Source organism: Artemia franciscana, chromosome 19 (assembly GCF_032884065.1).
Source record: "Artemia franciscana chromosome 19, ASM3288406v1, whole genome shotgun sequence".
Classification (NCBI taxonomy): domain Eukaryota; kingdom Metazoa; phylum Arthropoda; class Branchiopoda; order Anostraca; family Artemiidae; genus Artemia; species Artemia franciscana.
In genome coordinates, this window is record NC_088881.1 from 29,694,679 (window position 1) to 29,710,340 (window position 15,662).

At 37.1% G+C, this 15,662-nt stretch overlaps 2 protein-coding genes across 6 annotated transcripts in view; both read right to left on the reverse strand.

Annotated features, from left to right (window-relative positions):
• Positions 1 to 15,662, reverse strand: part of LOC136039533 (WD repeat domain phosphoinositide-interacting protein 3-like) — a 475,762-nt gene that overhangs the window by 310,998 nt on the left and 149,102 nt on the right. The window lies entirely within an intron of this gene.
• The window catches only part of LOC136039531 (uncharacterized), a 61,012-nt gene that overhangs the window by 5,204 nt on the left and 40,146 nt on the right, over positions 1 to 15,662 (reverse strand). For 3 of the 5 annotated variants that reach the window (XM_065723333.1, XM_065723334.1, XM_065723335.1), the window contains 2 exons: positions 13,371 to 13,455; positions 8,418 to 8,585 (listed from right to left, as the gene is read on the reverse strand). The exons of 1 other annotated variant lie outside the window; for it this stretch is intronic. In XM_065723333.1, the coding sequence (XP_065579405.1) occupies positions 8,418 to 8,585; positions 13,371 to 13,455 (253 nt within the window). The remainder of the gene's footprint in view (positions 1 to 8,417; positions 8,586 to 13,370; positions 13,456 to 15,662) is intronic. One more of the 5 variants, XM_065723336.1, reaches the window with a different exon arrangement.

Below are 15,662 nucleotides of genomic sequence, written 5' to 3' on the forward strand. Positions count from 1 at the left end.
TTTTTAACAAGTGCTCCGTAATTAATTCATATTTTTAGCAAGGGACTAAGAACTTTTCCTTTTTTTTACACCAAAGGTTGGATAAAATAGTCGTAATACCATTCCTAAGATATTAGAGAGTCAAAACACTATGTAATTTGCACCTGCAGAAGGATCTTAACCCCTTACGAAAAATTAAGCGATAACAAGAGCTAAGAGCTCATATGGCACTTGTGACGAGGCGAGAAGAGCTAAGAGCCAAGAGAATATATGGTATGAGCTCTAAGAAAATTCTATGAATCAATAGATTGATTTAAAAAGGAAAATAAGAGGCTTAATACCGGTCAAGATTTAAAATAAGAGCTCTGAGTCACAAAGTCCTTCTAAATATCAAAATTCATTAAGATCCTATCACCCACTCCTAAGTTATAAATACCTAATTTTTTCTAATTTTCCCTCTCCCTTTGGCCCCCCCAGATGGTCGAATCTGGGAAAACGACTTTATCAAGTCAAATTGTGCAGCTCCCTGACACGCCTACCAATTTTCATCGCCCTAGCACGTCCAGAAGCACCGAACTCGCCAAATCACTGAACCCCTCCCCCCAACTCCCCCAAAGAGAGCGAATCCAGTACGATTCTGTCAAACACGTATCAAGGACATATGTTTATTCTATCCATCAAGCTTCATCCCGATTCCTACACTCCAAGTATTTTTCCAAGATTTCCCCCTCTAAATCCCCACAATGTCAAAAGATCTGGTCGGGATTTGAAATAAGAGCTCTGAGACATGAATTCCTTCTAAAAATCAAATTTCATTACGATCCGATCATCTATTCGTAAGATATAAATACTCCAATTTTCATGTTTTCCAAGAATTCCGGTTCCCCCCTTCAACTCCCCCGAATGTCACAGGATCTGGTCGGAATTTGAAATTAGAACTTTAAAGCACAAGATCCTTCTAAATATCAAATTTCATTAAGATCTGGTCACCCTTTCGTAAGTTACAAATACCTCAATTTTCTAAATTACCCCCCCCCCCCAATTCCACCAAAGAGAGCAGATCCGGTTCAGTTATGTCAGTCACGTATCTTAGACAGGCTTCTATTCTTCCCATCCAGTTTCATCCTGATCTCACCGCTTTAAGTATTTTCTAAGATTTCCGGTCCCCCCAACTGCCCCCCTTCCAATTACGCTTGATCCGGTTGAGATTTAAAATAAGATATCGGAGTTTTTCTTATTTTTCAGAATTACCCCCCCCCCCCACAATTGAGCGGATCCGTTCTAATTATGTAAATCACGTAGGCAAGACTTCTGCTTATTTTTACAACCAAATTTCATCCCAATCCCTCCAATCTAAGCGTTTCCCATCATTTTAGGTCTCCCCACCCAAAACTTCCCCCAATGTCACCAGATCCGATCAGGATTTAAAATAAGAGCTTTGAGACGCGATATCCTTCTAAATGTCAATTTTCATGGAGATCCAATCAACCGTTCCAATCAACCCTCATCCGCTCCTTTTTTCCCAAAACAGTCTGATCAAAATTTCAAGATAGCCATTTTGTTCATCGTAGCAGAACGGCCCAATAACTATACCTATGGATATAACACAAACCCGTCAAAGCCCCAGGCAAAAGGTCGTTAAGCTATAAAATTTGTCCATTGTTTAGGCATAGTATTTGTTATTGGGATGCATGCATATATTTTCGGGTGGGAGCAAAGAGAAATTTTCTACTGTTTTTTTTTCAAGGGGTAATTTTCCATGGATAGAGAAGTTTACAGGGAGTGAACTTGTTAGGGGGAATTATACACTGCTGGAATTTGCCAAAATTCTTATACAAAATTCTTTGATATGTCTTGATTTCTCTTATCCGTTTCAATTTTACGCGCGGAGTGGTTCAAAGTAATTGTCTGCCGTAAATTTTCAAAGAGATTGAATTGTCAAGAGGATATTTTTATAGGGAGGGGGTTTTTCCGTACATGTGGGGCCAGATTTCCTGGAATTATTTAAAAAACAGTCATAAATTAAGAGCAACATTTAAACTGAAAGTAAGAAGTAACATCAAAACTTAAAACGAACAAAAATTATTATGTGTATGCAGGGAGTATATAGCAAATACTACTTGTAAACCATGGACAAATTTTAAAACTTAAGGACCTTTCCCCAGGGGCTGTGGGGGGGGGGGTCATGTTATCTCCAAAATATAGTTAGTTGGCCTTTCAATCAACTATGCTGAACAAATAGCTACCTTAAAATTTTGATCAGACGATTTTGGGAAAAAAGTAGCGTGGAAAGAAGCCTAGTTGCCCTCCAATTTTTTGGTCGCATAAAAAGGGCACTAGAACTTTTCATTTCCGTTTGAATGACCCTCTCCAGAATTTCCAGGCCCACTGGGTTGATACTATCACCCCTGGAAAAAAAAAATAAAGACGCATCCGTGATCTTTTTTCCAGCAAAAATTACAAAATACCATATTTTCCCAGATAGGGGCTTGAAACCTCAATAGTAGGGTTCTTTGATACGCTGAATCTGCTGGTGTGATTTTCAGTAAAATTCTATGACTTTTAGGGGGTGTCCCCTCTTTTTTCGAAGATCAGACAAATTTTCTTTGGCTCGTAACCTTTGATGAGTAAAATTAAGCTTAATTAAACTTACATATTTGATATCAGCACAAAAATCCGATTCTTTTGATTTGTCTGTTGGTATCAAAATTCTGTTTTTTAGAGTTTCGGTTACTATTGAGCCAGGTCGCTCCTTACTTTGAATCGTTGAGAGGGGATAAGATAAGGTAATCATATTTGACAAATACATACAGAACATTTTTGTAGCACCTGCTAAGAAACTCCCCCTACGGGCTGCCCCCATTAGCAGCAGGTGGGAGTCTTCTATTCACCACAATCTAAAAGTACTATTTTATACTATTCTAAATGGCAATAATACTAAATCACACGTATACAACAACCATCCTACTTACCAAAAAATACACATAAATACTATTATTTTGCACGGCAAATCTTTCCTCTGTGGCCTTGAAGGTTACCAGATGACTTGCATTTTGTATTGTAACCAGTATTATATCCAATAAACAGCAAGCAAAATTTCTTATTACAAAAGAAGCTATAGTCATAATTTTAAATTATTGTAGTAGATTCGATACTCCTCGCGATGAAATAACTTAACCCTCCAAGACACAAGTAACTACCTTCAAATTCTCCTCCTCCGTAGACATGGGTACATGCAAATGAAACTTCCGTTCCAAATTTTTCCCCAATTAGTCATTTATCATTACGAATTCTAAAGGATAAATGAAAAATATTCCTATGAACTAGGAAATCGATCAAGTGGACAGTTTCACAAACCTAAGTAATATTATTAGTTAAGCGGATGGGTGCAGTGAAGATGTTAAAAGTAGAAAATAAAAAAACATAGGATGTTTTGCAGGAAACTGTAAGATTATTTGCAGGAAACTGCCATTCCCATGCATACTAGGGGTAGATGCACTTCGAAAATATGGTATAATTTGGAATCCGACCAGTAATGAAATCAAAATCACTAGCCCCACAATGAAAAGGGATTTTAATTGCACAACTTTGCAAGATACTGATCCTTGCCAAAAATATGAATTACAGCTTAATAATAAGGTAACAATAGAGGCAGGGACTTGCATTCAGGTTTTAGCAACAACAAATACTGAACCCAATCAGCGAATAACTGCTTTAATAGAAGGCTATACGCTAGAGAAATATTCTATTTTTATTGCAAGTCAGCTTTTGACCATAGAAAGTGGGGACAGCGTACTTGAAAGTGTCAAATTTGAGCAATCAAAAGGTCAAGATTCCAAAAATTAAGCTAGGAGTAGCAGAACAGATTTCTCATGAACATATCAGGTCACTTGATAATTCCAAGTTATGGGCAAATAGCGTACAGGATACATCTTTTAATACACCACGATCAAAGCAGGAGGAATATGGCATGACAAAAACTGAATTCTTGGCACAGTTGGACCTTAAACATTTGTCGCACAGCACCATACAGCCAGTTGATGAGGTTTTGTGGGAATACAAATGGACTTTCGCCAGACACAAGTCTGATTATGGCTTAACACATTTAATTACACACAAAATACCCACAGAAGGCCCCCCGATTAGAAAGCAACCATACAAAACACCGTATCATTTACGATTGTGGCTGGATGAACAAATTAAAGACATGGGTCATCAAAGAAGCTGTTAGCGAATGGTGTTTTCCATTGGTTATTGTGCGAAAGAAAGATAGTACGTGGCGATGTTGTGTGGATTTTAGAGCCTTGAACGCTGTTACAGTGAAAGATGTAATGAAACTTCCCCGCATAGATTCCATTTTGGACTCACTAGGAGGATCTAATTTCTACACTAGTTTCGATCTGATAGCTGGTTACTGGCAAATAGCACTAGATCCCGAAACCAAGCATAAGGCTACTGTCATATTGGATGATGGTAGGACATTCACATTTCAGCGGATGCCTTTCGGTTTATCTTTCAGTCCGAATTGCTTCAGCAGACTCATGAATTTGGTTCTGAAAGAGAACGATCAGGAAAAGTTTTCTCACACTAACACCAAAAAGAAAACAGACACACTGAGCTATTTGGATGATATCATTTTGTTCACTGAAACAATTTAAAGTCATTTGGATGGACTGAAACGAATTTTGGGAAAATTCGAGAGAGCAGGTTTGAAATTGAAACCCCAAAAACTACAAATATTGGTGCAGAAGCTGGTCTTCTTAGGTCACCAAATAAATCAAGGGACCATCTCTCCAAACCCAGATAAACTAGAAATTATCAAGCAACTAAAGCCTCCAAATAATCAGAAAACCTGTAGATCAGTGTGTGGATTATTAAGCTATTTCCGGCGCTACGTTCAAAATTATGCTACTATCGCTAAACCTCTTACCGACCTCCTTAAGAAATCTGGAAATTTCGAATGTCCTCCAGCAGCAGTAGAAGCCCTTTCAAGGCTGAAACAGGAATTGTTAAAAGCTCCTGTCTTAGAGCTTCCCAACCTTTCTCATGATTTTTGCTTACAAACGGATGCATCATCAGTAGGTATAGGAGCCGTGCTCTTCAATATTAATCCTAATGGAAAGGAATCGATTGTTCAATATGCGAGTCGTGCTTTAACTGAGGCTGAAAGAAAGTATTCCACAGTTGAACGAGAATGTTTAGCTGTCGTCGTGTATATGGAACATTTTCGACAATTTCTCTTGGCGAAGAAATTTACCTTGAGGGTAGACCAAAAATCGCTAATTTGGTTGCATACCATGCAAAACAGCTCCACAAGGTTAACACGATGGGTGCTTCGTCTTCAAGCTTTTGACTATACTGAAATCTACATCAAAGGGCGTAGTAACATATTGCCAGATTTTTTGTCTCGAAATCCAAAGGAAATATCAGAACAATCTCTGACTATAGCCGAAATACAAGAGGAGAGCGCCATCTTTTCGATAAGAAACATAGCACTTCATCAGGACAAAGACGATTTTTGCTCATCAATGAAAAGATTTATAGCGGAGGGTAAGGAATTACCCGAACAATACAATCATCATATGAAGGACAGATCATTACGAACTAGACGAAGACAAAAATGTCTTGGGAAGATACTACAGGTCATTACAGGCGTATGGGCAAAATAACACCCGATTAATACCAGTTATACCAAAGAGTATGGAGGGAGAAGTTATTTATTTCTCACATGTCGTAAATGGGTGCCATATGGGAGAAGCAAAAACCATGGGTAGAATCAAGGGAAATTTCCATTTTCCAAAAATGTATAAAAAGGTCAAAGAATTTATTCAGAGCTGCGAAGATTGCGCAAAACACAAATCACCACAAACAATGCCACGAGCAGAATTGGGGACTTATGGAGTACCAGCAGGAGTTGGAGACTTGATATCAATTGACATCTGGGGCTCAGGTGGTGGACTTCCAGTATCAGCTAAAGGAAACAGGTGTGTTCTCACCATCGTGGACCATTTCAACTCGTTTTTATACGCCTACCCTGTGCCCGATGAAAAAGCAAGCACTATTGCAAAAACTCTAGTCACTCGCTTATTTTTGGAACATGGTATTTTTCCCAAAACCATTCCAACAGATAATGGGCCTTGCTTTCGGGCCAAACAACTAGACGAAGTCACCAGCTACCTTACGATAAAGAGGTGGTATACATCAGCTTATATGGGCATGTGTAATGGGAAAGTAGAACGTAAACACCGTGAGCTTGCATACATGTTGGGTATTCATGCTAAGCAAGAACCAAATCATTGGGACGATCACTTACCGTTTGTAGAAATTCGCAATAAATACCGCTTATTCTGCTACTTTAGGAGACACGCCGTTTTTCATACAGCACTTGCGGGATCCCAAGATTTGTATGGAGTCTATAGGTAATGAGCGTGTATACTATAATCTGGATCAGTATAAACAAGAAATGATTATGAGAATGAAAAAGGCAATGGAACAGGTAGCTAAAAACTTAGAAAAAGCTAAGGTAAAACAAAAAGATAAATATGATCGTAGAGTTAAAAATACACGGGAATATAAAATAGGAGATATAGTCTGGGTTCAAAAACCAAATTTGGAAGGAACAAAAAAGCTAAAAGAAAAATGGGATGGACCTTTTCGTGTGATAAAATTTTTTTCCAACAATTTAACATTTATCTTGAGGTATTCAAAAAAACAAACAGAGGAAATAGTACACCATAACCGCATCAAACCTGGTTTCTATCCCAAGCCATGGAAAGTGAAACCTGTGCAGGAAAATTATTTAGATACTTATGAAATGGCAGCCCCGGTTCTAACACATCAACCATATCAGTTCTTAGATCTTTTTAACAATCATAACAAATGGGAGGAATTAAAGGAGTATCTAGCACGCACTTGGATGGACTACCTCAAACAATACAACCCGAAGAAAGACTTGTCAGATTCAACCGAATCGAGTGACGTCGAATCTGGAGACGAGAATCCAAAGCAACATTTCTTTCCAACTAAACAGAGTTCACCGATTCCTCCGGCAATCAATCCCTCCACCATTACAGAAGCTATCAGCCCAATAGCTCATCCACCAAATAGTTTGCAAATGGGAGAACATGCGAATACACCAAATATAAACTTACCACAGGAAGAAAATTACTAACTTGTCCAGATTGTGGGCGAAGTCGCACGCAAGACTGCGAGGAGCATGCAAATGAAGGATTTCTGGACAGTGGTGATTACACTTGTGGCCCCAGCACCAGTGGAGCCAAAGAACCAAAGACGGAGTTCACTAGATTTCTAAATCCTACACCAGCAGAGGATTTAAAAAAAATTTACTCTTTGGAATCCCCAACAGAACTGAAACAAAAACAGATAATGCAGCGACCAGCTGGACTACGACAGAAAATGACCTCAGAGGACACTGACGATTCGTCAACTGATACCGAAGCTCATGGAACAGAAGGGTTAACGCTTCGAGAAAAACTTTTCTAGATTATTTATTTCTAGATTATTTGTTGTGTATTTTAAAAAATAGCAAAATTGACAGAAACTAACCTAAGGATAGCCGATATGGCACTAACTAGGTTACTAACCTACAACAACTTCTAATAATAATTCTAATAATAGAATTATCCTTGATATTATGGCGTTTTCAGGATAAAGTACAGCTTTTAATGGATGAATTTTAAAAAATTATGGATAACAGCTGTTCCAGTGCTGTGGAATAGTTTGAGGTCTTTGTTCCTTCAAAGGTCCCTTTCTCTGTCCCTATCCCCGACAGAAAAATTCTGCCTGTGTGGCCTCATATTGGCATCAAGGTAGACTTTGGTCGAGTTTTCTTGACCAAAACTTTGACTGCTAAAAGTGCTGCAGTGTGACCTTGAGGAGTGGCAAAATTCATTACTTGATTATGAAAATGAAATACAAACTTTTACTATAGCTTCCAGCGGGGGCACCTATAAAATTAGCGTAGGAATTGGCAAGCTCCGAGCTACAAAACAGTTTTAAGGGAAAGAGGATTCGAGATTTGTTTTTTCCAGGCGTCATAAAACAAATTTTTACTTAATTTTGTATTTTTGCAGACATCCTTAGTCCCTTTCATTTGCAAATATGAAGAAATATTTGTCATGTTTTTACATCGCCTTGGATAAAATAATTCTTTCTCACATTTTCAAATCTGTTAAAAAAAATTGTTCCAAATTATAGACTAAACATGACATTTTCATTTAACAGAAGCTCCTAACCAGAATAGGCAGTAAGAGGAAAGAGAGTCCAGGGCCCAATTCCCTTCATCTCATGATCCACACAACAATATAAATGGAAATTTGACAAATGAAAATAAAAAAAATAAAGAAAATTAAAGTTGTTAACACTTTAACAACTATTACGTACAACACAAAAATAAATGAAATAAGTAAAAAATATACCTATTATACCAAAGACTAAAACTAAGATGGCAGCAGCATGCCAGTTTGTCAAATTGGGGCAAGTGTTGAATACACAGAAGTTGCAGTTTCGGGGAGCGCAGGCATGTAAGATCCGTCCTATTGAACTAACCCAACTCCGATCTTGATTCGCTTCTTGTGAATCTGAAACTAAGAAAAACACAATAAAACAGTGTAATAAGCATAACTAAATGAATATAAACTATAGATATAGCATAAGTAAGTGTGATTTAGGTTTTGTTGAGCGTCTTTATAAATGTTAAGGGTTGTATCGTGCTTATCCTGCATTTTCAGTTAATACAGTAGTTGAGAGAGAACCTTGGATTTCCTTAGTTTGAACTCGGACAGGACCAACGCATACTTGCCTAGGCATTTGGGATCGACTGTGGTGTTGCAGTTATCTACGCCTGAGGCTGCTAGCACTGGGTGTTTCGAACCCGGCGGGCTCGCCTTAACAAGCGTTAAGGCCCCCCGAAAAAGATTCACGCCAGGCAGTTGACCGTTGGGCTAGTACAGTCTTAGGACGGATCTTACATGCCTTTAAGATTTAACATGCCTTGGATCATTGCTGTTTTATCCAGTATAAAACAGCAATGTAGAGCTTTAAACGCGCTCAGTATTTTAATACTTAACATCGTCGTCCTATAAAATTATAGGACGCACCTAGTCCTATAATTGGGGCAAGTGTTGAATACACAGAAGTTGCAGTTTCGGGGAGCGCAGGCATGTAAGATCCGTCCTATTTAACGGATCTTAGATTTGAACTTTTATGTCATTGCTAATTTTTATATTTTAAAAATATATAATCATGTCGCACCTAGTGAATCATACATTTTCTTTTTTATTGGTCTGATTAAATTGGATCCTAATGTAAAGATATCCCTTTAATCAGACCAATAAAAAAGAAAATGTATGATTCACTAGGTGCGACATAATTATATATTTTTAAAATATAAAAATTAGCAATGACATAAAAGCTCAAATCTAAGATCCGTTAAATAGGACGGATCTTACATGCCTGCGCTCCCCGAAACTGCAACTTCTGTGTATTCAACACTTGCCCCAATTTAAAATGTTAAAATAATCTAGGTCTCACTCGGATTCTGATGTTACCAAAAAGTCCTGTAAGCATTACGGTGAAAAAAGAAAACGATTAGGGCTTCCACAGGAGTCTGAGTCTCCCCAAGAAAGTTCGTCGGGTAGATCATGTTTACCTCCGACAAGGTTAGTTTTAAACTAATAAGAGAAAAAAAAAATGGATCAAATGTGAAACCCCATAGAAGCGATCCAATTCCAAGTTGGTTCGTTTTGTAGACGATTTTCGGCATGGATTCTATGGAAGTAACTGAATTTGCAGCGCCCATGGGAGATACCTCCGCATTACGGCGATTTTGCAAGGAAAGCAAGCGACATAACATAGTAACAAAAGATTTTTCACGAGAATGTGTACTAACCATTTTAGCAGAGATTTTTGGCAAGGTAGGAACTTATCCTAGTTTTGAGTTTTTATTGAAACTGAAAACAGTGGTAGAAAATCATCTAAAAATCAGGAAAGATAACAAAGACCTATGGCATGTGGTAAACCAACAACCGAACAAAGAGTCTCTAGTAAAAGCTTTGCAGGAGCAAAAGTTAGAGTGAATAGTTAGGATTTCGGATGAGACTTGTGAAATTGTAATTAGCAAGGATCCATTAGTAAAAATCACATATCTAAACTGCGGCAAAATTATGAACAGTGAACTTTCAGGATTGCGCATATTTTCACCAAACTACCGTTTACCGCAATTAATTTGTTGGAAAGCGTTAAAATAGAAAAAAAAGAATAAAATATAGCATATTGAACAAGATATTTTGATTTTCTCACACACAATGTACTTATGATGTGGGCGTGCTCGTACCCGGCAACCAAGAGGTCTCTAGTCATGATTTCATTGGTTATAATTTCTTTTAGAAATGTTCAAAATTCTCTTTGGGGCAATTATTCTGATCGTGTCTATAAAGGGAAGATATGTGGGGGCCAAATTGACACCAGAGGAAGTGTTGGTACATGCAGTAGACGGAGGACTAGCTGTACAGTTACGCCAGGTGAGAGTTGTTGAGTCTTACTGGCAAATTTTATTTGATATTGATATGACTCACTTACAACATGTTAGAAATTTTAAAGTCAAAAACAAAATCGTATAAAAGAGTAACTCAAGACTTTTTCACTCGAAAAGATTTAAGAAAAAGTATTCTAGTTTTTATGAAAATAGGAAATATGAGCGTGGCAAATATATCAGAAAGTTTTGAGAAATCTGTATCGCCTAAGCTATATGCCATGGAAAGACACATAGATTCGATCATGCACATGATGAAATACAGGGTAAAATTTAATTTGGGAGCTCTGGTGGAAGAACAAGGCAAAACTAAGGTAGCAATCAAACTTCTAAAGGAATATGTGGAAACATTAAGCACAAAATTACCCCTGGAAGAAAAGAAAAGAACTGAAAACAGAATTTTTTTTCATGATATAAAGGCGCGTATGTCACTGTGGATGGGGCAAAATAAAAAGATTTCTAGCCTTCATTGGACCTTAGAGGAAATCACTACACTGATATCTAAAGTTGAATATTTAGTTACTCATGCAAGTAAAACGCAAGAATCATTATACGGTGCTTATCTAGTGTCCTGCATGATGGAGATCCTTACACATTTACAGGTTATTGTTGATTATGCGTTAGAAGTTGACCGAGCATTAACTGTGCTAGAACTAGGCCAAATACCCAAACTTTTATTGCCACCAAAGGAACTCAAAGAAGTTTTAGAAACGATTGAATACATGCTTTTGGCAGAAGGGCATTTTGAATTACCAAATAGACCCAATTGATCCGTTTTATTGGTATTCACAAATAGATACACCGTCTTTTTTTTGTCAACAGGGCATCTTCAAATAGTTGTTCAAATTCCCTTAGTGAAACGTAAACGCAATTATGTACTATATCAAACATTTCCGACGTCAACAGAAGGACCAGTTGCTACTACCATCACGCTGGAAACTTCTAAACTGTATATTTTAATAAGTGAAAACAGGGATCAGATTCTTACTATAGGGGACAATATAGATGATAAAGTTTTAGAAAGGGGTATCTTGGATCCAAAAATTAACAAAGCAAGGCATGAAAAGAACGAGCAATGATACCAGTCTTAGTTGTTGGGAGAGTATATTACTAGGAAACTTTCAAGGCATTGACGTAGTTGGAAAGTCACAGCTAAATTGAGTACCACGGAAGGCATTGTTCGTATTAGCGCATCAGAAGTAGTAATTACGAATAAGTTTAAGCTAGAGGGATCATGTATAAGTAATATAACCTTTGTCAGTTTTCCATTGGTCATAAGTTCTTCTTATGAATGTAGTCTATGGTACAAGGATACTGAATATCGGTTAACCCCCCAAAACTTGGTTAATGCTAAGAATATTACCACAAAAATCGTCAATTTTCCTTTGAAATACATCTTAAGGGGAAATCGGTCAATTTTCGCAAAAGAAAAAAGTAAAAATCTAGTAAAGTCGTGGGAAAAAAAAAGTTCAGGGAAGCTATCGAGTGGAGACAACTGTATAATGACGTTGTGGAAGAAAATGAAATAGCTCTAACTCAGGCGGATGTTCTTCTGAGAGTTATTAGGGCAGAAAGTGTTCAATTAACAGAGTTATTGTTAGTAGCATCCACAATAGGAATTTTGTGTATAATTTTATTTTCACTGACGGCAGGATGGGTCATATATAAGAAAATCAGGATTAAGAATGTTACTGAAGAGATTACCGAGCTCCAAGCATTATCGGTCACTCGTGAACAGCTCAGAGTTATAAAAGAATACGCAGATTATGTAGGTGTAGGTCGTTAAGAGGTCGAACACGTAAGAGCAAGTATCATTATTTTCGTATTTAATCTAATCTGAAACTTACTACTTCCAGATAGAGTTACCAGTTCTTATTTTCATTTCTTTTTTGCTTCATAAAACTTATACCGAGTATAGGGTTGACAAAGGAGTCGTCTTTCGGAAGCTGAATAACGTACGACCAACCGAAGGCGAATGGCAAGTAGTAATTCGTTTTGATGCATCACCTCTGTACTCGCTTCAGGGTCAAGTAAGTCTTTTGTCTAAGAACCTAGAATCCACAAAGCAAGACATGGTATCCCAGTTTCAGAAACATCCGTTCTCTCCATATGAGTTGAACGAAACCGGGAACTAAGAACCAAATTATTTCAGCAACAAATTGCGTCCCTTTTCATGGTATTGAATAATCAAATTCATGGAATTTCTAAGGCCGTCGATCATATGCTCCTTACGATGCAGAAGGACACAAATAAAAAAAATTAAAAAGGATGTATCGGAATCTACATGGAAAAACAACGAGAGCCAAATCAGGAAAATCGCTAAAAATAATGAAAATTTAGTGCAATAACGAAAAAAATAATAATCACTTGCAAAAGATTGTTGATAAGTTAAACTCAATTGAAATACCAGACACCTTCAGGAGAGTATCAAATTTGATAGTCCAATATTCCAAACAGAAAAAGAAAGATTATCTTTATATAATAATACATTGCTTCACAGATTTGTTTATTTTTTTGCAATTATGCTGGTTCTTTATATACCTAAATTAAAGAAGTAAAATCTGAGTTTGATTAATCCATAAAATAATAAAATTAATCCCCTACTTCGTCTGGCCGTAAAAGACAATCATAAAAACCTAAAGCTCATTCTGGGTGTTCTCTCTTCCATAAAATTTATTTCGGGTACATATCACCTTTTGAAGCAACGCCGAATATACACCTTTGAATATAAAAAATAAAAAAATAAAAAAATAAACAAAATAAATAAAATAAAAATATGACAAAAAGAAAAAATAGAGAAAATTTACCAAAATAAAATCATAAAGGTCAAATTCATTACCTTGCTTATTAGCTGCAGCTGAAACTTCTATAACTATTTCATCCTTATCTATCGTAACGTCTATCATGCTGCTAAATTCTTCTTCCTAGGAGACAACCAATCAGTTAGTGAGGAAAATTGTAGGATGAGCGTAATCTTCTTAACTCTGATGTTTTTTTTTTTTAAATTAAAAATATACTTTCAAGGAGGCACACTCATGCCTCTTTAAAGAGGCGAACCACGACAATGTTAAGCGATCTTCGGTTCCAGTGGTAGCAGAGGGATGGGGAGGGATGCATTTCGTAGCCCGAGCTCCAACTAAGAAACCTGCCAAATTTCATCCCCCTCCGACTTTTCCTTCATGGGGAAAATCTGGCCGAAAGTTTCGACCCACCAACCCAAGCCCCCCTTTAACGTTGTCCGATCGGACTGAAATTCACAAGTTAAGGTCCCCTAGGGTCTAGGAGCTTATCCACGAAATTTCAGCTCGATCCGATAACTCCTTCCCTGTTTTCCAGAAACCACGCATAGCCACTTAAGGTTCATATTCTTTTTTTTCTGCCACGCCTACAGGTCACAGCCGACATCGGATCTGGGTGTACGAAGACTCATTCGACGCGGAATTCTCCGATTAATTTGCCTGGAAAGTTTCGTCGGAAAATCTTAACCCCCCAATTTTCTAGCTTAGAAAAACCCATTTCCCCATTGAAGGTACAATTTTCTCTTGTAATAACATCACTTGTTTGAAAAATTCTTACACTAACAGCAGCTTGGCGTAGCGGAAGCGTGCTGGGCGCATAACCCAGAGGTCGGTGGAGGATCGAAACCGCTAGCTGCTAACTTTTTAAAATTTGTAAAATTAGGTAATTTTGTCAGTTTGAATTTATTGATACAGAAAGGGAGAAAATAAACATGGAAACATGTGATCAGAATTACATACTGGAATGTTCACAAGAATTTATACTGAAGCGGGGGTAAGGCTTGATGGAAGCAAGTTAAAAGAACCATTTAAATTGATTTCCTAATTGAAGCCGTTGGTGGAATTTTCTATTGTAATAACTTGTTTGATAACAAGCATAACAGCAGCTTGGCGCAGCGGAAGCGCGCTGGGCCCATAAACCGGAGGCGGGTGGGTAAAAACCACTAGCTGCTAAATTTTTAATTAAGCTGCTAAACTATTAAAATTATCAAAATTAGATAATTTTGTCAGTTTGAATTTATTGATGCAGAAAGCGAGAAAATAAACATGGAAAATTATTATTAAATTACATCCACCATGGATTGTAGAAAAACGTCATTGAAAAAAAATCCTAAAAAAGATGAATATTTAAGCTTTCTGTTCATATAAAAACAAAGTTTGTATCTTTAGAAGAACATCTTATAGGGGTCATAAACTCAAAAACGTACGGTTTCGACCCCTCTCCCCTAATGGTTATTGAGAAAGTGTACAGACGTTTTCAGGGGGATTTTTTGGTTGGGAGGAGGGGTTGCGAAGAGGGGGTTATGTGGGGTAAACTTTACATGGAGGAATTTGTCATAGGGGAAGAAGATTTCCATGAAGGGGGCGCAGCATTTTCTAGCATTATTTTAAAAAAAAACAAAGAAAAAATAAATATGAAAAAGTTTTTTCAACTGAAAGTGAGAAGCAGCATTAAAATTTAAAACGATCAGATAATATTAGGCATATAAGGGGTTCACCTCTTCTTAATACCTCACTCTTTACGCTAAAGTATTTTTAGTATTTTCAACTATTTATTCTACGCCCTTTGTGATTCAGGGGTCAATCTTAAAGAATTAGGACAAAATTTAAGCTTTAGTGTAAAGAGCGAGGTATTGACGAGTGAGCGAACCCTCTCATATACTTAATAAAAACATACGAATATAGAAGTTTGTTACGTAAGCTTATTCGTAAGTTACGTATATCTTTTACTAATGAAAACGTTCGTAAAAAACTTAAAGTTCTAGTTGCCTTTTTCAGTACCCAAAAAATTGGAAGGCAACTTGGCCTCCTCCTCCCTCCTTTTTTCTCAAAATCATTCGATCAAAACTATGGGAAAGCCATTTAACCAAATAAGTAAATATGCAAATTTCGTTTTAATTATTCATCCGCGGAGAGCCGAAATCAAATCATGGATTAAATAAAAAACGTTCAGAAATTAAATAAAAACAAGAGCTAAGAGCTCATATGGCACTTGTGACGAGGCGAGAAGAGCTAAGAGCCAAGATATCATATGGTATGAGCTCTAACAAAATTCTATGAATCAATAGATTGATTTAAAAGGAAAATAAGAGGCTTAATGCCGGTCAGGATTT